At 39.5% G+C, this 23390-nt stretch overlaps 1 protein-coding gene across 1 annotated transcript in view; it reads left to right on the forward strand.

The window, feature by feature from the left end:
• Nucleotides 1–23183, forward strand: part of UBE2J2 (ubiquitin conjugating enzyme E2 J2) — a 56491-nt gene extending 33308 nt beyond the window's left edge. Inside the window, exons 6-7 of the mRNA XM_053690510.1 lie at nucleotides 17771–17851; nucleotides 19884–23183. Coding sequence (XP_053546485.1) covers nucleotides 17771–17851; nucleotides 19884–20168 — 366 coding nt within the window. The 3' untranslated portion in view covers nucleotides 20169–23183. The remainder of the gene's footprint in view (nucleotides 1–17770; nucleotides 17852–19883) is intronic.
• Nucleotides 23184–23390: the final 207 nt, after the last annotated feature.

Here is a 23390-nt window from a genome sequence, read left to right on the forward strand (position 1 = left end):
CCATAGACCAGATATGTTAAATATAGCCAGCGCAAAGAAGCCTTTATCTTGATACTATTCATTGAAGAAGGCAATGCCATCAAAAAAGAAAGCGTAACAAAAAAGAAACAATATATATCTACAATTATCCAATCCTGTGGTGCACTGTTCTTTACCTACAGGGCTAGAAGAATAGAGAATATGAACTGAGCACCAAAATATAAATATAAAGTGTAAATGCCCTCCTCATAGATGGGATATATGCGTATTGGTTCTTATTAGGCTATGTGTGTATCAGAGGTAAGGTATCATACCATCTATGCTGCCAAATCCTGTATAAATGGATATATGTTCTGCATGCTGACACTGAAGTATATGATATGTGCAATTTATATATGCCAGATATATACACTAAGTCAGGGCTCGACAAACCCAGGAGCCTGGGAGCCACTGGCTCCTAGAATTTTTACCCCTGGCTCTTAACTTTTTGGGTTATTCTCCATATATCTATATACAAATCTAACAGTCTGGCTCCTAAAAATATGCCTGGCTCCTAAATATTCTTATTGGCTCCTAATTTTTAAACGTATTTGTCAAGCACTGCACTAAGTGAAGTGTGGTCTATCAAAAAAAACGAAATATCAAGGTCTGATTATACATCTGTATCACCGTTCTAGTGAGAATTCTGTACCAATGTGTATATGCATATTCTCTAATAAAAGGAGCATAATCACTATACAATAACACCAGGAGCGAAAAAATAATAATAAGAGGGGCATGAATGTAGGGCTGATGAAATATGTACAATGTTCTAAACAGAGTATTATGTTGTAAACAGAGTTTTAAATACCTCAAACCCCCTAGATGGAACATAGGAACAAACGTCATAGAAAACAATGCCAGTCATTGTAAATGTTGAGCCCATTTGGAGAGAGTGTATTGAGTTCATAGATCCATCTTGCTTTGCACTGTAACATTGCCCTTTGATCTATCTCCTCCCCTCTTTAGGGGGGGAATATGATCAATCAGTCTGAACTTAAGGTCTGTGACAGATTGTCCTTTATCCAAAAAGTGGCGTGCCACTGGTTGTTCTGACTTTCTTGATTTAAGTGCTTGTCTAATGGCAGAGCGATGATTTGCCATTCTTGTCCTCGCATCGTCACAGGTTTTGCCCACATAAAACCTTCAATAAATACACCACATGAGTTGTTGTACAGGCCAGGACACATTTTATTTGATATCTGCAGTTGTTGTGGAGGTGTCTAAAATCCTGTCCCGGAATCAGTGTATGTGTATGTGTGTGTGTGTATGTATATGTATATATATATATATATATATATGTATATGTATATGTATATGTATATGTATATGTATATATATATATATATATATATATATATATATATATATATATATATATGTATATATATATCTGTGTGTGTGTGTGTATATATGTATATATATATATATATATATATATATATATATATATATATTTATTTATTTTGCATTGGAGCCCTTTGCAGTCAAGTAGATGAAAACATGTAAAAGCATATTAAGCATATTTATGATGCAATATTCAGATTTAAAATAATGGTAAACTTCACCGCATGCGTTAAAGTAAATATTTACGATTGATTACCCATGCTCGTTCATAAGACGCACATGCTCTATTGCGCCCAAATAGTAAATATAAGACGTCACGGCGATCGTTCAAAGTAAGATGCAGTGAGAATTACTATATTAGCGTATATTTTTTATATTTATTTAATTAGCAATTGAAAAATGTATTTAAATTTTATAAATGCTTTCGATTCTTGAATTAAGCAAAGAGATATAATATATAATTTCTTTTTCAAGATATGATGAGTCCACGGATTTCATCCTTACTTGTGGAATATCGCAAAGAGCACCACAGCTGAGCTGTATAAATAGCTCCTCCCAACCCAGCCATTCTCTTTGCCTGTGTTAGTGATAGGTTGGAAGTACTTAGTCTGGTCCGCTGCAGGAACAGGGGCAGACTTCTTATTCAATTCCGTTTGGAATCCCCCAAGAGGGAGGGAACCCTCAGTTCTATCTTTGACTTCGAGAGTCTGAGCAAGTTTTCCCAGAGTTCTATCCTTCAGGATGGAAACTATTTGTACCATCTTTCCATTTATCTTGGAGGGTTGATTTATGATGAAGGTGGATCTACAGGATACATATCTTTATTTCTTCTGTTATGTGTGATCAGTCCACGGGTCATCATTACTTCTGGGATATAACTCCTCCCCAACAGGAAATGCAAGAGGATTCACCCAGCAGAGCTGCATATAGCTCCTCCCCTCTACGTCACTTCCAGTCATTCTCTTGCACCCAACGACTAGATAGGATGTGTGAGAGGACTATGGTGATTATACTTAGTTTTTATAACTTCAATCAAAAGTTTGTTATTTTACAATAGCACCGGAGCGTGTTATTACCTCTCTGGCAGAGTTTGAAGAAGAATCTACCAGAGTTTTTTACTATGATTTTAACCGGAGTAGTTAAGATCATATTGCTGTTTCTCGGCCATCTGAGGGAGGTAAAAGCTTCAGATCAGGGGACAGCGGGCAGATGAATCTGCATTGAGGTATGTAGCAGTTTTTATTTTCTGAATGGAATTGATGAGAAAATCCTGCCATACCGTTATAATAACATGTATGTATACTCTACACTTCAGTATTCTGGGGATGGTATTTCACTGGAATTACTCTGTTAAAAGTACATTAAACCTTTTAATAGGTATTTATTATGTTAAACGTTTTTGCTGGAATGTAGAATCGTTTGCATTTTCTGAGGTACTGAGTGAATAAATGTTTGGGCATTATTTTTCCACTTGGCAGTTGCTTGTTTTAATTGTGACAGTTTCGTTTCTCTCTCACTGCTGTAGTGTGTGAGGGAGGGGCCGTTTTTGGCGCTCTTTGCTACGCATCAAAAATTTCCAGTCAGTTACTCTTGTATTTCCTGCATGATCCGGTTCATCTCTAACAGAACTCAGGGGTCTTCAAACTTCTTTGAAGGGAGGTAGATTCTCTCAGCAGAGCTGTGAGACTTATATATTGACTGTGATTAAAAACGTTGCTCTGTAATTTTTATGTTTCAAATTTAATTATTGTTACTTTACTAATGGGAACAAACCTTTGCTAAAAGTTGTGTTGTTTTCAAGGATTGATGCTTTAACTGTTTTTCAGTTCATTATTTCAACTGTCATTTAATCGTTTAGTGCTTCTTTGAGGCACAGTACGTTTTTGTTAAATAAGATTGTAACCAAGTTGCAAGTTTATTGCTAGTGTGTTAAACATGTCTGATTCAGAGGAAGATACCTGTGTCATTTGTTCCAATGCCAAGGTGGAGCCCAATAGAAATTTATGTACTAACTGTATTGATGCTACTTTAAATAAAAGCCAATCTGTACAAATTGAACAAATTTCACCAAATAGCGAGGGGAGAGTTATGCCGACTAACTCGCCTCACGTGTCAGTACCTGCATCTCCCGCCCGGGAGGTGCGTGATATTGTGGCGCCTAGTACATCTGGGCGGCCATTACAGATAACATTACAAGATATGGCTACTGTTATGACTGAAGTTTTGGCTAAATTACCAGAACTAAGAGGCAAGCGTGATCACTCTGGGGTGAGAACAGAGTGCGCTGATAATACTAGGGCCATGTCTGATACTGCGTCACAGCTTGCAGAGCATGAGGACGGAGAGCTTCATTCTGTGGGTGACGGTTCTGATCCAAACAGATTGGATTCAGATATTTCAAATTTTAAATTTAAATTGGAGAACCTCCGTGTATTACTAGGGGAGGTTTTAGCGGCTCTTAATGATTGTAACACTGTTGCAATACCAGAGAAATTGTGTAGGTTGGATAAATACTTTGCGGTACCGGCGAGTACTGACGTTTTTCCCTATACCTAAGAGACTAACTGAAATTGTTACTAAGGAGTGGGATAGACCCGGTGTGCCGTTCTCACCCCCTCCAATATTTAGAAAGATGTTTCCAATAGATGCCACCACACGGGACTTATGGCAAACGGTCCCTAAGGTGGAGGGAGCAGTTTCTACTTTAGCTAAGCGTACCACTATCCCGGTGGAGGATAGCTGTGCTTTTTCAGATCCAATGGATAAAAAGTTAGAGGGTTACCTTAAGAAAATGTTTGTTCAACAAGGTTTTATATTGCAACCCCTTGCGTGCATCGCGCCGATTACGGCTGCGGCAGCATTTTGGATTGAGTCTCTGGAAGAGAACCTTAGTTCAGCTACGCTGGACGACATTACGGACAGGCTTAGAGTCCTTAAACTAGCTAATTCATTCATTTCGGAGGCCGTAGTACATTTAACCAAGCTTACGGCTAAGAATTCAGGATTCGCCATTCAGGCACGTAGGGCGCTGTGGCTAAAATCCTGGTCAGCTGATGTAACTTCTAAGTCCAAATTACTTAATATACCTTTCAAGGGGCAAACTTTATTTGGGCCCGGTTTGAAAGAAATTATCGCTGACATTACAGGAGGTAAGGGCCACGCCCTGCCTCAAGACAAAGCCAAAGCTAAGGCTAGACAGTCTAATTTTCGTCCCTTTCGGAATTTCAAAGCAGGAGCAGCACCAACTTCCACTGCACCAAAACAGGAAGGAGCTGTTGCTCGTTACAGACAAGGCTGGAAACCTAACCAGTCCTGGAACAAGGGCAAGCAGGCCAGGAAACCTGCTGCTGCCCCAAAGACAGCATGAATCGAGGGCCCCCGATCCGGGACCGGATCTAGTGGGGGGCAGACTCTCTCTCTTCGCCCAGGCTTGGGCAAGAGATGTTCAGGATCCCTGGGCGCTAGAGATCATATCTCAGGGATACCTTCTAGACTTCAAATTCTCTCCCCCAAGAGGGAGATTTCATCTGTCAAGGTTGTCAACAAACCAGATAAAGAAAGAAGCGTTTCTACGCTGTGTACAAGATCTGTTATTAATGGGAGTGATCCATCCGGTTCCGCGGTCGGAACAAGGACAAGGGTTTTACTCAAACCTGTTTGTGGTTCCCAAAAAAGAGGGAACTTTCAGGCCAATCTTGGATTTAAAGATCCTAAACAAATTCCTAAGAGTTCCATCGTTCAAAATGGAAACTATTCGGACAATCTTACCCATGATCCAAAAGGGTCAGTACATGACCACAGTGGATTTAAAGGATGCTTACCTTCACATACCGATTCACAAAGATCATTACCGGTATCTAAGGTTTGCCTTCTTAGACAGGCATTACCAGTTTGTAGCTCTTCCATTCGGATTGGCTACGGCTCCAAGAATCTTCACAAAGGTTCTGGGTGCCCTTCTGGCGGTACTAAGACCGCGAGGAATTTCGGTAGCTCCGTACCTAGACGACATTCTGATACAAGCTTCAAGCTTTCAAACTGCCAAGTCTCATACAGAGTTAGTTCTGGCATTTCTAAGGTCGCATGGATGGAAAGTGAACGAAAAGAAGAGTTCTCTCTTTCCTCTCACAAGAGTTCCATTCTTGGGGACTCTTATAGATTCTGTAGAAATTAAGATTTATCTGACAGAAGACAGATTAACAAAGCTTCTAAATGCATGCCGTGTCCTTCATTCCATTCAACTCCCGTCAGTAGCTCAATGCATGGAGGTGATCGGCTTAATGGTAGCAGCAATGGACATAGTTCCCTTTGCACGTCTACACCTCAGACCGCTGCAATTGTGCATGCTGAGTCAGTGGAATGGGGATTACTCAGACTTGTCCCCTACTCTGAATCTGGATCAAGAGACCAGAAACTCTCTTCTATGGTGGCTTTCTCGGCCACATCTGTCCAGGGGAATGCCATTCAGCAGGCCGGACTGGACAATTGTAACAACAGACGCCAGCCTACTAGGTTGGGGCGCTGTCTGGAATTCTCTGAAGGCTCAGGGACAATGGAATCAGGAGGAAAGTCTCCTGCCAATAAACATTCTGGAATTGAGAGCAGTTCTCAATGCCCTTCTGGCTTGGCCCCAGTTAAAAACTCGGGGGTTCATCAGGTTTCAGTCGGACAACATCACGACTGTAGCTTACATCAACCATCAAGGAGGGACAAGAAGCTCCCTAGCAATGATGGAAGTATCAAAGATAATTCGCTGGGCAGAGTCTCACTCTTGCCACCTGTCAGCAATCCACATCCCGGGAGTGGAGAACTGGGAGGCGGATTTCTTGAGTCGCCAGACTTTTCATCCGGGGGAGTGGGAACTTCATCCGGAGGTCTTTGCCCAAATACTTCGAAGTTGGGGCAAACCAGAGATAGATCTCATGGCGTCTCGCCAGAACGCCAAACTTCCTCGCTACGGGTCCAGATCCAGGGATCCGGGAGCGGTTCTGATAGATGCTTTGACAGCACCTTGGAACTTCGGGATGGCTTATGTGTTTCCACCCTTCCCGCTGCTTCCTCGATTGATTGCCAAAATCAAACAGGAGAGAGCATCAGTGATTCTAATAGCGCCTGCATGGCCACGCAGGACTTGGTATGCAGATCTAGTGGACATGTCATCCTGTCCGCCTTGGTCTCTACCTCTAAGACAGGACCTTCTGATACAGGGTCCATTCAAACATCAAAATCTAACTTCTCTGAAGCTGACTGCTTGGAAATTGAACGCTTGATTTTATCAAAACGTGGTTTTTCTGAGTCGGTTATTGATACCCTGATACAGGCTAGGAAGCCTGTTACCAGAAGGATTTACCATAAGATATGGCGTAAATACCTATACTGGTGCGAATCCAAAGGTTACTCCTGGAGTAAGGTTAGGATTCCTAGGATATTGTCCTTTCTACAAGAAGGTTTAGAAAAGGGTTTATCGGCTAGTTCATTAAAGGGACAGATCTCAGCTCTGTCCATCTTGTTACACAGGCGTCTGTCAGAAAATCCAGACGTCCAGGCCTTTTGTCAGGCTTTAGCTAGGATCAAGCCTGTGTTTAAAACTGTTGTTCCGCCATGGAGTTTAAACCTTGTTCTTAACGTTCTACAAGGAGTTCCGTTTGAACCCCTTCATTCCATTGATATAAAGTTGTTATCTTGGAAAGTGTTATTTTTAATGGCTATTTCTTCGGCTCGGAGAGTCTCTGAGTTATCAGCTTTACATTGTGATTCTCCTTATTTGATTTTTCATTCAGATAAGGTAGTTCTGCGTACAAAACCTGGGTTCTTACCTAAGGTAGTCACTAACAGGAACATCAATCAAGAGATCGTGGTGCCTTCCCTGTGCCCGAATCCTTCTTCAAAGAAGGAACGTCTTCTACACAATCTGGATGTAGTTCGTGCCCTCAAGTTCTACTTGCAGGCAACTAAGGATTTTCGACAAACGTCTTCCCTGTTTGTCGTGTACTCTGGTCAGAGGAGAGGTCATAAGGCTTCGGCTACCTCTCTCTCCTTCTGGCTTCGTAGCATAATTCGTTTAGCCTATGAGACTGCTGGACAGCAGCCTCCTGAAAGAATTACAGCTCATTCTACTAGAGCTGTGGCTTCCACTTGGGCCTTTAAGAATGAGGCCTCTGTTGATCAGATTTGCAAGGCTGCAACTTGGTCTTCGCTTCATACTTTTTCCAAATTTTACAAATTTGACACTTTTGCTTCTTCGGAGGCTATTTTTGGGAGAAAGGTTCTTCAGGCAGTGGTTCCTTCTGTATAATGAGCCTGCCTATCCCTCCCGTCATCCGTGTACTTTTGCTTTGGTATTGGTATCCCAGAAGTAATGATGACCCGTGGACTGATCACACATAACAGAAGAAAACATAATTTATGCTTACCTGATAAATTTCTTTCTTCTGTTGTGTGATCAGTCCACGGCCCGCCCTGTTTTTTAAGGCAGGTAAATATTTTTTAAATTATACTCCAGTCACCACTTCACCCTTGGTTTCTCCTTTCTCGTTGATTCTTGGTCGAATGACTGGGAGTGACGTAGAGGGGAGGAGCTATATGCAGCTCTGCTGGGTGAATCCTCTTGCATTTCCTGTTGGGGAGGAGTTATATCCCAGAAGTAATGATGACCCGTGGACTGATCACACAACAGAAGAAAGAAATTTATCAGGTAAGCATAAATTATGTTATTCCTATTTCACAGAGATCATCACAAGTTCCCGACTTTGTGACTTTCTGGGCAAACACTTTCTGGTCGTGACCTTCCTTTCGGGCTAGACACGGCACCCAGTATTTCCAAAGGTTCCGGGGTTTTCTGCTGGCGGTTCTGAGACAGCGGAGCATTGCGGTGGCGCCTTATCTGGACGATATTCTAATCTAGGAGTCATATTGTCAGTAAACAAGGTCCAATTCTGACATTGTTTTTATCTTTCCTTTGTACTCACAGGTGGAAGGTAAATTTGGAACCAAGGAGCTAATGTAGCCTAGTGGTTAGCTTTGTGGCTTTGCTACTTAAAGGTTGTTGGTTCATATCCAAGCACTGGATGCCTAATTTTTGAAGGCAAGGGTACCCTTCTTGGGGACTTTAATCGAATCTATATCCATGAGAGTTTTCTCTTGTTAAGTGTATCCAGTCCACGGATCATCCATTACTTATGGAATATATTCTCCTTCCCAACAGGAAGTTGCAAGAGTCACCCACAGCAAAGCTGCTATATAGCTCCTCCCCTAACTGCCATATTCAGTCATTCTCTTGCAAGCCTCAACATAGATAGGAGGTCGTGAGAGTCTGTGGTGCTTTTATACTTAGTTTATTCTTCAATCAAAAGTTTGTTATTTTCAAATGGCACCGGAGTGTGCTGTTTATCTGAGGCAGTATTTAGAAGAAGAATCTGCCTGCGTTTTTTCTATGATCTTAGCAGACGTAACTAAGATCCATTTGCTGTTCTCACACATTCTGAGGAGTAAGGTACTTCAGAGGGGGAATGGCGTGCAGGTTTTCCTGCAGATAAGGTATGTGCAGTAAAATATTTTTCTAGGAATGGAATTGACTAAGAAAATACTGCTGATACCGAAGTAATGTAAGTAAAGCCTTTAATACAGCGATAGCGACTGGTATCAGGCTTATTAATAGAGATACATACTCTTATAAAAATGTGTTTTAAAACGTTTACTGGCATGTTTAATCGTTTTTTAACGAACATTGGTGATAACACTGTAATGTTGGTATAGCCTTAAATGCAGTAAAAGCGACTGGTATTAGGCTTATTAATAGAGATACATACTCTTGTAAAAATGTGTTTTAAAACGTTTGCTGGCATGTTTAATCGTTTTTTAACATATGTTTGGTGATAAAACTTATTGGGGCCTAAGTTTTTTCCACATGGCTGGCTTAAATTTTGAATAGAAACAGTTAACTGAAGCCTCCAACTGTTGTAATATGAGTGGGAGGCGCAGTTAAAATTACAAAATGAATCATCTAGATTCCCTCAGCAGTCCCATGAATACTACAGGACATTTCTAAAGGGCTAAAAAGACTTCAAAAATCGTTTATTTTTTTTTCTTGTGTCTGTTTTTAAAAACGTCTATGTCGTTTTTTTGATCTGTTTTTTGCATTAAGGGGTTAATCATCCATTTGCAAGTGGGTGCAATGCTCTGTTACCTTATTACATGTACTGTAAAAATTTCGTTTATTTTACTGCCTTTTTTCACTGTTTTTCAAATTTTGACAAAATTTGTTTCTCTTAAAGGCACAGTAACGTTTTATATATTTGCTTGTTAACTTGATTTAAAGTGTTTTCCAAGCTTACTAGTCTCTTTATTAGTCTGTTCTAACATGTCTGACATAGAGGAAGCTCTGTGTTCATTATGTTTTAAAGCCATGGTGGAACCCCATCTTAGAATGTGTACCAGATGTACTGATTTCATGTTAAACAATAAAGATAATTTTTTGTTTTTTTTAAAAAAAAAAAAAAAAAAAAAAAAAAAAAGAAAAAAAAAAAGAAAACATTATCACCAGAGGATTCTGTTGTGGGGGTAGTTATGCCGACTAACTCTCCCCACGTGTCAGATCTTTTGACTCCCGCTTTAGGGACTCACGCTCAAATGGCGCCAAGTACATCAAGGGCACCCATAGCGTTTATTTTACCAGGGGATTCTGTCGAGGGGAAAGTTATGCCGACTAACTCTCCCCACGTGTCAGACCCTTCGACTCCCGCTTCAGGGACTCACGCTCAAATGGCGCCAAGTACATCAAGGGCGCCCATAGCGTTTATTTTACAAGACGTGACAAAGGTGGTGAATAATACTCTGGCAGCAGTATTAGTCAGGCTACCTATAATTAAAGGAAAGCAGATAGCTCTGGGGGTAGATACAGAGCATACAGACGCTTTAAGAACCATGAATGATACTATCTCACAATATGCTTAGTCTGTGGGTGAATGACTCAGGGTAGATGATTTAACCTGATTCTGATATTTCTACATTTAAAATTTATACTTCAGAACCTCCACTTGTTGCTCAGGGAGGCTTTGGCTGCTCTGAATGAATGTGTCCAATCACAGGGCCAGAGAAATTGTGTAGACTGGTTAAATAATATGCAGTGCCGGTGTGTGCTGATGTTTTTCCAACACCTAAAGAAGTTACTAAATTTTTTTTTAATAAGGAATGGGATAGACCAGGTGTGCTGTTCTCTTCCCCTCCTATTTTTTTAGAAGAATGTTTTCTAATAGTTACCACCACACGGGACTTCTGGCAGACAGTTCCTAAGGTGGAGAGAAGAGTTTCTACTCTAGCTAAGCATACCACTACCTCTGGCAAGGACAGTTGTGCTTTTTAGATCCAATGAATAAAAAATGTTTATTCAACAGGGTTTTATCCTGCAGCCCCTTGCATACATTGCTTCTGTCACTGCTGCTGCGGCGTTCTGGGTTGAGTCTCTTGATGAGGCTTTATAGTTAGCGACTCCATTGGATGAATATATTGACAAGCTTATGCTAGCCAAATTCCTTTGTTTTCTGATGCCTTTGTTCATTTGACTAGACTAACGGCTAAGAATTCTGTTTTTTTACTATACTGGCGCGTAGAGCGCTATGGCTTATATCATGGTCAGCTGTCGTGACTTTAATAAATAAGCTATTTAACTTCCCTTCAAGGGGCAGACCCTATTCGGGCCTGGTTTGAAGGAGATTATTGCTTATATCACTGGAGGGTGGCATCCACTTCCTCTAAGGCAAAACAAAAGGGAATTTTTGCTCAGTCCAAGGCGGTCTGGAGACAATCGGACCTGAAACAAAGATAAGCAGGCCAAGGAGCCTGCTGCTGCCTCTAAGGCAGCATGAAGGAACGGACCCCTATCCGGTAACGGATCCTATAGGGGGCAGACTTTCATTCTTCGCCCATGTGGGCAAGAGATGCCCAGGATCCCTAGGCATTGGAATTTATATCCCAGAGATATCTTCTGGATTTCAAAGATTTCCCCCCAATAAAAAAGGGAGTTTTCGCCTTTCACAATTATCTGCAAACCAGATAAAGAAGGAGGCATTCTTACATTGTGTACGAGATCCATCCAGTTCCAAGAGAGGAACAGGGACAGAGTTTTTACTCAAATCTGTTTGTGGTTCCCAAGGAGAGGGAACCTTCAGACCTATTTTGGATCTAAAGATCTTAAACAAATTCCTCAGAATTCCGTCATTTAAGATGGAAACTATTCGTACCATCTTAACTATGATCCAGGAGAGTCAATAGAGGACTACAATGGATTTGAAGGATGCTTATCCTCACATTGTGATGCATAAAGATCACCATCGTTTTTCAGGTTTGCCTTTCTAGGCAGGCATTACCAGTTTGTAGATCTTTCCTTTGGGATATCTACAGCCCCAAGAATCTTTATGGAGGTTCTAGGGTCGCTTTGGCGGTCCTTAGGCCGCGGGGCATAGAAGTGGCCCTTTATTTAGACGACATCCTGATACAGGCGTCAAACATCCAAATTGCCAAGTCTCATACGGACGTAGTACTGGCATTTCTGAGATTACATGGGTGGAAAGTGAACAAGGAAAGAGTTCTCTATTCCCAATCTCAAGGGTTTCCCTCCTAGGGACTCTGATAGATTCTGTTGAAATGAAAATTTACCTGACTGAGTCCAGGTTGTCAAAGTTTCTAAATTTCTGCCGTGTTTTTCATTCCATCCGCGCCCTTTGGTGGCTCAGTACATGAATGAAATCGGCTTAATGGTAGCGGCAAGGGACATAGTACCGTTTGCACGTCTACATTTTAGACCGCTGCAACTATGCATGCTCAGTCAGAGGAGCGGGGATTCCACAGATTTGTCCCCCTGTTAAACCTGGACCAAGAGACCAGAGATTCTCTTCTCTGGTGACTATGTCGGGTCCATCTGTCCAAGGGTATGACCTCCCGCAGGTCAGATGGGACAATTGTTACAATAGATACCAGCCTTTTAGGTTGGGATGCAGTCTAGATCTCCCTGAAGGCTCAGGGATAGGGGATTTAGGAGGAGACCCTCCTTCTAATAAATATTCTGGAATTGGGAGTGATATTCCATGCTCTTCAGACTTGGCCTCAGTTAGCAACTCTGAGGTACATCATTCTCAGTCGGAAAATATACACGACTGTGGCTTTCATCAGCCATCAAGGGGGAACAGAAGTTCCCTAGCGAGGTTAGAAGTCTTACAATAATTCACTGGACAGAGACTCACTCTTGTCTATCAACTATCCATATCCCAGGTGTTGAGAACTGGGAGGTGGATTTTCTAAGTCGTCAGACTTTTTCTTCCGGGGGAGTGGGATTTCCTCCGGAGGTCAAGACCAAGCAGGAGAAGGCTTTGGTGTTTTTGACAGTGCCTGCGTAGCCACGCAGGACCTGGTATGCAGATCTGGTGGACATGTCATCCTTTCCATCACGGTCTTTGCTTCTGAGACAGGTCCCCCTACCTCAGGGTCCTTTCAACCATCTAAATAGAATCAATCTGAGATGGACTGTCTGGAGACTGAACGCTTGATGGTATCAAAGCATGGCTTCTCCGAGTCAGTCATTGATACCTTAATACAGACATGTAAGCCTGTCTCTAGGAAAATGAACATAGATATGGTGTAAATATCTGATTTTTATGAATCCAAGGGTTACTCATGGAGTAAAGTCTGGATTCCCAGGATATTTTTTTTCTCCAAGATGTTTTTGAGAAAAGGGTTGTCAGCTTTGCTCTGCCATGGAGCTTAAACCTGGTTCTTAAGGTTCTTCAGGAAGTTCCGTTTGAACCTTTTTTTTTTTTTTTTTTTTGTTCCATAGATATCAATCTTTATCTTGGAAAGTTCTTTTTGGGTAGCTATTTCCTCGACTCGTAGAGTCTCCAAGTTATCTGTGTTACAATGTGATTCTCCTTATCTGGTCCTTCGTACGGATAAGGTAGTCCTGCGTACCAACCTGGGTTTTTTCCTAAGGCGGTATCCAACAAGAACATCACTCAAGAGATATTTGTTCCATGCTTGTATCCTTATCCTTCCTCAAAGAAGGAACGTCTATTACACAATATTGGACGTGGTTTGTGCTTTAAAATCTTACTTACAAGCTAATACAGTTTTCATCAAACGTTCACCTTGTTTGTTGTCTATTCTGGACAGAGGAGAGGTCAAAAGACTTCAGTAGCCTCTCTGTCCTTTTGGTTAAAAAGCATAATTCATTTAGCTTATGAGACTGCTGGTCAGCAGCCTCCTGAAGGGATTGCAGCTCATTCTACTAAAGCTGTGGTTTTCACTTGGGCCTTTTTTAAATGTGGCTTCTGTTGAACAGATTTACAAGACGGAGTCTTGGTCTGCGCTTCATACTTTTTCAAATTTAACAAATTTGATACTTTGCTTCTTCGGAGGCTATTTTTGGGAGAAAGGTTTTTTTTACAGGCAGTGGTAACTTCCGTTTAAGTACCTGCCTTGTCCCTCCCATCATCCGTGTACTTTAGCTTTGGTATGGGTATTCCATAAGTAATGGATGATCCGTGGACTGGATACACTTAACAAGAGAAAACATAATTTATGCTTACCTGATAAATTTATTTCTCTTGTAGTGTATCCAGTCCACGGCCCACCCTGTCACTTTAAGGCAGGTAATTTTTTCACTTGAACTACAGTCACCACTGCACCCTATGGTTTCCTTTCTCTGCATGTTTTCGGTCGAATGACTGAATATGGCAGTTAGGGGAGGAGCTATATAGCAGCTTTGCTGTGGGTGACTCTTGCAACTTCCTGTTGGGAAGGAGAATATATTCCATAAGTAATGGATGATCCGTGGACTGGATACACTACAAGAGAAATAAATTTATCAGGTAAGCATAAATTATGTTTTTCTGGCAGAAGTCGGAAAATCAGATTCTAGAATACATGTCGAGCCCTTCAATCCACTCTTCAGTTAGTGGCTCAGGGCATGGAGGTGATTGAATTGTTAATGGCGGCTATGGTTATCATACCGTTTGTTCGGTTTCACCTCAAACCTCTGCAGAGGAGCATGCTCAGGCAGTAGAATAAAATTCTATGAACTTGAATTCTCAAATAACTCTAGAATATGAGACAAGGGACTTCTTCAATGGTGATTGTCTTAAGTTCATCTATACCAGTGGTTTGCTTTCACAGACCTTACTGGGTGACTGTGACTGGCCTGTTTTTTTGAGATGGGGAGATATCTGGGACTCTTTAAAAGCCCAGGAAATATGGATTCAGGCGCAGTCTCTCCTTACCATCAATATCCTTGAGCTGTCGGTGATCTTCATTGCCCTTTAGGCCTGGCCTCAGTTGGCTTCGGTCCAATTCATCAGATTCCAGTAGGACAACATAACAGTGGATTACATCATTCATCAGGGAGGAACAGGAGTCCCTCAGCGATGATCAGAGTTGCCAAGACGAGCCAGTGGATAGAGGCTCATTCTTGCCATCTGTCAGAGATACTCGTCCTAGGTGGGGTCAACTGGGAAATTCCTTCCAGGAATTTTCTCCGAACTGATTCTTAAATGGGGGTGGCCGGAGTTGGATTTCACGGCATATCGTCAGAAATGCCAGGTTCCCGAGCTACGGGTCCAGGTCCTTGGATCCTTAGGCCGAGCTGATAGATGTCTTGGCAGTTCCTTGGTCCTTCAGCCTAGCATAAGTATTTACCCTGTTTGCTCTCCTTCCCGGGTGATTGCTCGAGTCAAACAGGAGAGGGCATTGGTGATCCTCATCGCTTCTGCATGGCCTCACAGGCTTTGGTGTGCCGATCTGGTGGACCTTCTCATTCAGGGTCTCTTCCTTCATCCGGATCTAGTTTCTCTGCTGCTGACTTACTTTTATCATAGCAAGGTTTTTCTGGTTTGGTCATAGGTTCTTTAATTCAGGCTTGTAAGCCTGTTACTAGGAACATTTACCATAAGATATGGCGTAAATATCTTTATTGGGGTGAATCCAAGGGCTACTCATGGAGTAGGGTTGGGATTCCTAGGATTTTGTCTTTCCTCCAAGAAAGGTTGGAGAAGGGGTTGTCAGCAAGTTCCTTAAGGGACAGATTCTGCTTTAACTCTTTTGTTACCCAAGCATCTGGCATATGTTTCATATGTACAATCTTTTTGTCAGGCTCTGACTTGAATCAGGCCTGTATTTGGACCAATTGCTCCTCCTTGGAGTTTAAATTTAGTTCTTAAAAGTTCTTCAAGGGGTTCCGTTTGAACCTATACATTCCATAGATATTAAGTTATTATCTTGGAAAATTTTTATTTCTGGTTGCTATTTCTTCTGCTCGAAGAGTACCTGAGCTTTCAGCATTACAGTATGATTCTCCTTATCTTCTTTTCTATTCGGATAAGGTGGTGTTCCGTACTAAACCTGGTTTTCTTCCTAAGGTTGTTTCACACAAGAATATTAATCAGAGGATTGTTGTTCCTTCCTTGTGTCCTAATCCTTCTTCTAAGAAGGAGCGTCTGTTACAAAATTTAGAAGTAGTCCGTGCTTTGAAGTTCTACTTACTAGCAACTAAGGTTTTTCGTTGGACGCCTTGTTTGTCATCTTTTCAGGGAAACGTAGGGGTCAGAGTTTTACGGCTACCTCTTTCTTTTTGGCTGAAGAGTATCATCCGTTTGGCGTATGAGACTGCTGGACAGCAGCCTCCTGCAAGTTTTATGGCTCTTTCCACTATGGCTATGGCTTTTTCATGGGTATTCAAAAATGATGCTTCTGTTGAACAGATTTGCAAGGCTGCAACTTGGTGGTCTCTTCACACTTTTTCAAAATTTTCCAAATTTGATACTTTTGCCTCGTCTGAGGCTGTTTTTGGGAGGAAAGTTCTTCAAGCAGTGGTGCCTTCCGTTTAGGTTCCCTGTCTTGTCCCTCCCTTTCATCCGTGTATTGTATCCCACAAGTAAGGATGAAATCCGTGGACCCATCGTATCTTGAAAAAGAAAAGGAAATTTATGCTTACCTCATAAATGTATTTCTTTTTCGATACGATGAGTCCACGGCCCGCCCTGTTCTAATGAGATAGGTTATAAAATTTTTGTTAAACTTCAGACACCTCTGCATCTTGGCTTTTCCTTTCTCTTCCTAACTTCGGTCGAATGACTGGGTTGGGAGGGAAGGGAGGAGCTATTTATACAGCTCTGCTGTGGTGCTCTTTGCCTCCTCCTGCTGACCAGGAGGCGATATCCCACAAGTAAGGATGAAATCCGTGGACTCATCGTATGGAAAAAGAAATTTATCAGGTAAGCATAAATTTCCTTTTTTTTCTTTGTGTATTATAAGAAATATTTGTTTTTACAATGATCAATATTATTATTTTAATTGTTCGGAATTAATACACCAACAACTTTTGAAGTTACGACGATAGAAACGTTGCTGCTACACTCCATGATCGTATAGTATTCAATGAATGTATTCATTCATTCATTGAATACTATGTTTCTATGACCAGATTGCGGAGATAAGCGCATGCACAGTTCCACTGTTTATCGTGAACGTGCTTGAGAGATACGTATAGAGTGGGTGGGACCACTCTAGAAGTCACAAAGTGAAGAACAAGGAAGTAGAGTCTGGGAGGAGTCGGCACCGAAATGGTAGAAAATACTAAACATATATATTGGCAAAATCGTTGTTTAGATCTTAAAAATTACCTAGCGACTACAATTACATACACTACATAAATGCTTAGCAGGCTTGCTGAAATCCAAAGTTTACATTCACTTTAATAAAGTGTTATACTGTGTATTTACTGTAAATATTTCCCGTTCCAATGTTTTTCAGATAGCAGAATATGTTCTATGTATTTTTTTTATAGATATTCCTATCATATTTTCATGTCAGGTTAGCGCACTTGAAAATATTTTATCAGGTTGCACACAAGTAGTTTTTTTCCACCCACTTTTTTTTGCTACATTGAATATGTTATCGCAATATTCAACGTTTCGCTTTTTGTGCACATCGGATTATCGCATGAGCGAAAACTCTTCAACTTGTAATATGAGCTCTTCCGACGCACGTAAAAATCTTACTTTTAGCTGAGTTAACGCAGGAGCGTTAAATACAGCTGCACTTGTAATTTGGCCCTTAGCCTTTCTGTATTTAATATTAGGATTTTCATATCTTATAAATAAATGATTGTTTTGTAATTAAAGAATGGTAAATGGGCCTAGTGTACATTGAGGTCATAAAGTTTGGAAATTGTAGGTGAAGAAATGTATCTCCATTAAATTCTATAGAGAATTCTTATGCTACCACCAGTTTCCATACTTTACCAACTAGGCCTTAGTATCTCTGTGTCTGTTGATTTTAGCTAAAAAGCATGCCTTATCGATAAGAAAATGCATTCCAAATGAAGAATGATATGAATAATTGTTGTTTTTTTTCTATTCACTTACAGAAACGGCAATTAGCGGCACAAAGTTTAGCATTTAACTTAAAGGATAAAGTTTTCTGTGAGCTGTTCCCAGAAGTAGTAGAGGTGAGATCATGGTATTTTATCTATGCTCAGACTTTACGTGCTTAGGTTGGAAATCAAATTTGTTGGAAGTTAGTTTGTCAGAATTTTGTTTTTCTCAATATTATAATTTTATACATTTTTCAATATTAAAACATTTTTGTGTAAATATCATCCAGGATTTGCCTTTTTGAAACTTGTCATCACGTCATTTGCATGTTCTGCGGTCTCTGCACAAAGACTAGTCAAATTTGCCTATTGAAAATGGTATTTTTTCTGTAGTAACAGTGTTTGACAATGGCAAAAGTTTCTCTGGATCAGTGTAGTTGAACAATTTTTTCAGATTGTTTCATTTTTTATTTTTTTTTACATTTGCCACCATTCAGCAAGAGCTACCCAGGTGCTGAACCAAAGATGGGCCAGCTCGTAACCTTACATTCCTGCTTTTTTCACATAAAGATACCAAGAGAACGAAGAAAAAATATTAAGAGTAAATTAGAAAGTTGCTTAAAATTGCATGCTCTTTCTGAATCATGAAAGAAAAAAAATTGGGTTCAGTATCCCTTTAATGAAAAGCCTGTACTACATTGCCAGACCCAACTGTTTCAAGAAAAGAGAAACTATTTTAATGTTCAGAGAGCAATTAAAAAGGTCAGTTTTAAGAGAAGGTGTCCATTCAATTCCTGTATGGTATCCAAACCAAAATCATCTTGTAATTTCGAGGAAAAAACTTTTATCTGATAAAGCATTTTGCCACTAAGGTGAAGTCCAACCCAAACTATTTCATACCTTCAACAAGCTATTTATTCACTTTTTTTTTTTTTTTTTTTATGTCCATGGGGCTTCTTACTGACCACAAATAAGGCTGAGTGAGTTCCGCTTATCAGCCACTTGAGCTTCTATCTCTTCAAAACTTAGTTCAAATCCGTAATTCCTTATCAAGTAGCCACAAACTTTTATATACATATAGATCTAGAAATTTATTTCAAATAGCTAGCGTAGGTAAAAGCGACTGTCTGTTGTAGTTTTACAAATTAGAGCATTCCAAAAACGCACCTACAATAAAATATTGCATGCTTTTAAAGTGGTATAAAAACGCAAAAATAGAATCCGGTAATCAAAGAATCATAGGGTATAAGCACTGTAAATATTCTTAGGTCCTGGTGCATAATTGACAGGAAAGCTAGAATAGGTTATGGTACAATAGGATAAAGAATAAAACCAAAAAAGGTAACAATTAATTAAAATAGATGCCCTTTCTTGTCTTTCGCATTTTAAAGTGAAGGTCAATTTTGACGAATTAGTGCCCGGTTTTTAATAATCCTATTAAAAACAAGGGCACTTCAATTCATCAAACTTGACATTTCAAGCGTTTTCTTCAAAAAATTACCTTTTGCTTCCTCCGCCTGTCGCAAGTCCTCTTCGCGGGTCCAAAATGACAAATCCCGGCTTCATCCAATCACTGCGTTCCCCCATTCCATGACCCCCCCGGGGGAACCCAGTGATTAGAGGATGCCGGATTTGTCATTTCTGACGTAAGCAGAGTCTTCCGACGTCCGGGGGAATCGATGGAGCAGCTTTCAGGATTAAAAGGTAAGTTTTTGAAGAAAACGCTTGAAATGTCAATTTTGATGAATTAAAGTGCTCTTGTTTTTAATAGGATTATTAAAAACCGGGCACTAATTCGTCAAAATTGACCTTTACTTTAAGTTCTAGTAGTAGGGGGAAATCTCTACTTTTTTTTTTTTTTAGTTTTGTTATTCTCCCTTTTTATATCAGCTTTTTATATTATAAGGACCTAACATACCACCACCAACATATGATTAAAATTTTAGTAATATTTATAATTATTTGTTTATTTAAAGACGGACACAGAACACACAATACATTTCTTTCAAACTATTGGGTGCATGTTCATTACTTAACAATTCAATGAATGGTCCCGTTCTTTGGGCTGTTCATTATGACCTATTTAGTATCTGCATTAAAAGGTTTGTTTATTTTTTGCATAAAAATGACTAATTGTGAATCTTTATATGTTCTATTAACTACCTAGGAAATAAAACAAAAACAGCGTGCACAAGAAGAAATCAGCAACAGGCCACAAACTCTCCCTCTCCCAGATGTCGTACCAGACTCAGAAGCTCATCACGGCCAAAATGGAGCTGCAATTCTAAATGGTCATATTCCATTGGCAGCAGCAAATCACCTCGGCCTGCAACAGCCAAATCGCAACCATGGACTTCTTGGGGGTGCCTTGGCTAATGTGTTTGTTATAGTTGGGTTTGCAGCTTTTGCCTACACTGTAAAATATGTACTGAGAAGCATAGCTCAAGAATGAAGAGTTTTCCTGGAAACTTGGGGAATTGGAGACCAAACTAGCGCTAGTCACGAAAAACAAACTGTAAAAATGTGTTGGACTAAGTCAGCACTATTCTCGGGTCATAACTATTCGTGCTACTTTCGTAAAGGTGATATCAGTTGGCTCATGGATTTATCATATATATATATTATTATTATTATTATTATATATATTTGTTTTTTGTTTTTTAAAGAAAGCAAGAAGAGTGGTCAAGTGCGGACCGAGGCAGCAAACAAAATGGCAACTGCAGATCCATTTATGTTCACTGCAGTCAGTTTCTGTGGTTGAAACAATGTGCTCTAGCTACCAGTATACTCTCTTTCTACCACCTGCTTGATACAAAAAAGAAATTGGTGAATGTTTAAAGCAAATTGCCCTTTTATGTAAGGGATAGTTGGCAGGCAGTAGTTCTGCTATGACCACCTTTGAGAAGTTTGAAACCGCCTGTGACCATGCAACTACTAAATTCACTACACCATGAAGATGTAGTAACCTAAATATTGTTCGGTTTTGAACTGCAGCCATTAGTAATTGTTTCTTTAAAACTGTACACTTGTTTGTGTGTTTCTTTTTAAATTAAGAGAGGTTTTAGTGTCAAAAGGACGATTGTATTTTAAAAATTAACCATGTAGAACTGATATGCCAATTGAAATTCCTAAACGATTTGATATAAGCTGTATTAGATGGCTTTAGGTCCTCCGAATAAATGATCATTTACATGATATGTTAAAACCAAAGGCCTTCTCTGTGGCCAATGGAAATTCATAATATTTTAAAGGGACAGTCTACTCCCAGAATTTTTATTGTTTAAAAAGATAGATAATTCCTTTATTACCCATTCCCCAGTTTTGCATAACCAGCACTGTTATATTAATGCACTTTTTATCTCTGTGATAACCTTATATCTAAGCCTCTGTCAAAAGAACTGAAATAAGGGGGCAGTCTGCAGACTTGCATTATAGCCAATCAGTGCTGACTCCTAGGGTACTCCACGGGAGTGAGCACAATGTTATCTTTATGGCACATATGTACTGAGATACGAGGCAGCCTTTAAGGGCTTAAAAATTAGCATATGAGCCTACCAAGGTTTAGCTTTCAACAAATAATACCAAGAGAACAAAGCAAATTTGATGATAAAAGTTAATTGAAAAGTTGTTTAAAATTGCATGCCCTATCTGAATCATGAAAGTTTAATTTTGACTAGACTGTCCCTTTTAATACAGTATCTAGCTTACAGTGTGCAGTAGCTCTTCATATTCAAAAGAACCATATTATTTCATATTGAGCAAATATGTCAAATTTAACACATTTAAAAAATTGTTAAGCACTTTTTACCAATAGAAAAGGGTAAAAGGGATATAAGAAACAAGTTTATTTTAAAGAAAAACAAACACTTTAGTCTTATGTATTGAAAACTGTTCAAAATGTGACATTCTGATAAATTGGATATGTATCTAACTATGACCAACCACAGTAGATAATCTAGCACTGAAGGTGATCTGTGCTATGTTGATGCTATTGCTTTAAAGGGACAGTTAACTCCAACATTTTTATTGTTTTAAATGATAGATAATCCCTTTATTACCCATTCCCCAGTTTTGCACAACCAAGTTATATTAATATACTTTTTACCTCTGTGATTACCTTGTATCTAAGCCTCTTCTGACAGACCCCTGATCTCATGTTTTATTTATTATCTATTGACTTGCATTTTATCCAATTAGTACTGTGTTGTGCACAACTTCACGGGCTTGAGCACAATGTTATCTATATGGCCAACATGAACTAGCAGTCTCCTGTTGTGAAAAGCTAATAAAAAAAGCATACAATAAAAGGCTCTCTGTAGTCGCTTAGAAACGGGCAGAAATTTAGAGGTAATGTTTTAAAGTATATTAATATAACAATGTTTGTTGTGCAAATCTGGGGAATGGGTAGTAAATGCATTATCTATCTTTCTAAACAATAACAATTTCGGTGTTGACTGTACCTTTAAGGGTTATTTAATTTCAAGAATTTTAACTCTTGAAAAGCCACATACTCTCTGAAATGCTGAATTGTAAATGTTCACAAAATCTCTGTATATTTTTAATATAATCAGCTTTGTTCTACTGAACAAAGTTCCCTACATCCCTTAAGTTATCAAATTTTAAAACGTAATAGTGCAACTGTCACATGTTCAATAACTTTGGCCAGGACTTGTTTGTCTTCCTCAGAACAAAGTTCTGACGTAAACAAATGAATACAAATTTAAATCACACGATTGTTCATTGTTTTTTTGATGGGATTGGGTCAGGGGAAGTGCCTATGACGGTAGGCACACCCTCCAGACCGCAATCTCATTTAGAAAGCGGCTGTGGCTTCAGGACAGCCAAATGGCTAGGACGTTCCATGCAGTCCTAACGGCGCTAAAGCCAAGCGCACTTAGGATGGGATGGAACGTCCTAGCAGCGTGAAAGGATTCAAATTTATTTATTTATGTTCAAGGTAAACAAGTGAGTTGCATAGAAACACTAGTATTATTATATTTGCTTTTTTGTTTTTTATATATTAAGGCTTCAAATTAATGCCCCAACAGTTGAAATGATAATGTACAAATTTGCAATACCTCACACTTTATGCCAACTATTAGCATTCCTCCCCCTAACCTAAGTTAGACAAAAAAACAAATCTTATATGGGTTGATTTTGCAGTTTTTGAGCCAAATTTATGCCTTTTGTGTTCCTGTTTGCAACTCAGATATATCTAATTTAATTGAAAACTCTAGGTTCAGCAGATTTGCAGTGTGATATACTTCTAGTAATTTTGTACCCCATGAATAGACTTTCATTCCAATAACGTCTTCAGCATCTCAGTCGGTGAAATTAGCAGATATAGAATACATTTATCTCCAACTGTTGAGAAGATCAAATCTGACATTAGCAAAGGTGAATCTTGTTTTTTTTTTTTTTCTGAAAAAAATAATAATAAATCACATTTTTCATTAAAAAAATAAAATGTGTCTGGCTGAGTGTGGGAAATGGCTGAATGTTAAATAACTAACCTCTCTGTTTTAATAGCAGTTTTTTGTCAACATTTTTTCTGAGATATGAAAATCATTTTTTTTTTTTTTTTACGAGATTGTATTTCCTGTATCAGACCAACATTTAAAAACCTTTATGTCAAGTTAAAAGGGTATTAGCACAAAGAGATATTACAATTTTA

The sequence above is a fragment of the Bombina bombina genome, chromosome 8 (genome assembly GCF_027579735.1).
Source record: "Bombina bombina isolate aBomBom1 chromosome 8, aBomBom1.pri, whole genome shotgun sequence".
In the NCBI taxonomy this organism is placed as follows: Eukaryota; Metazoa; Chordata; class Amphibia; order Anura; family Bombinatoridae; genus Bombina; species Bombina bombina.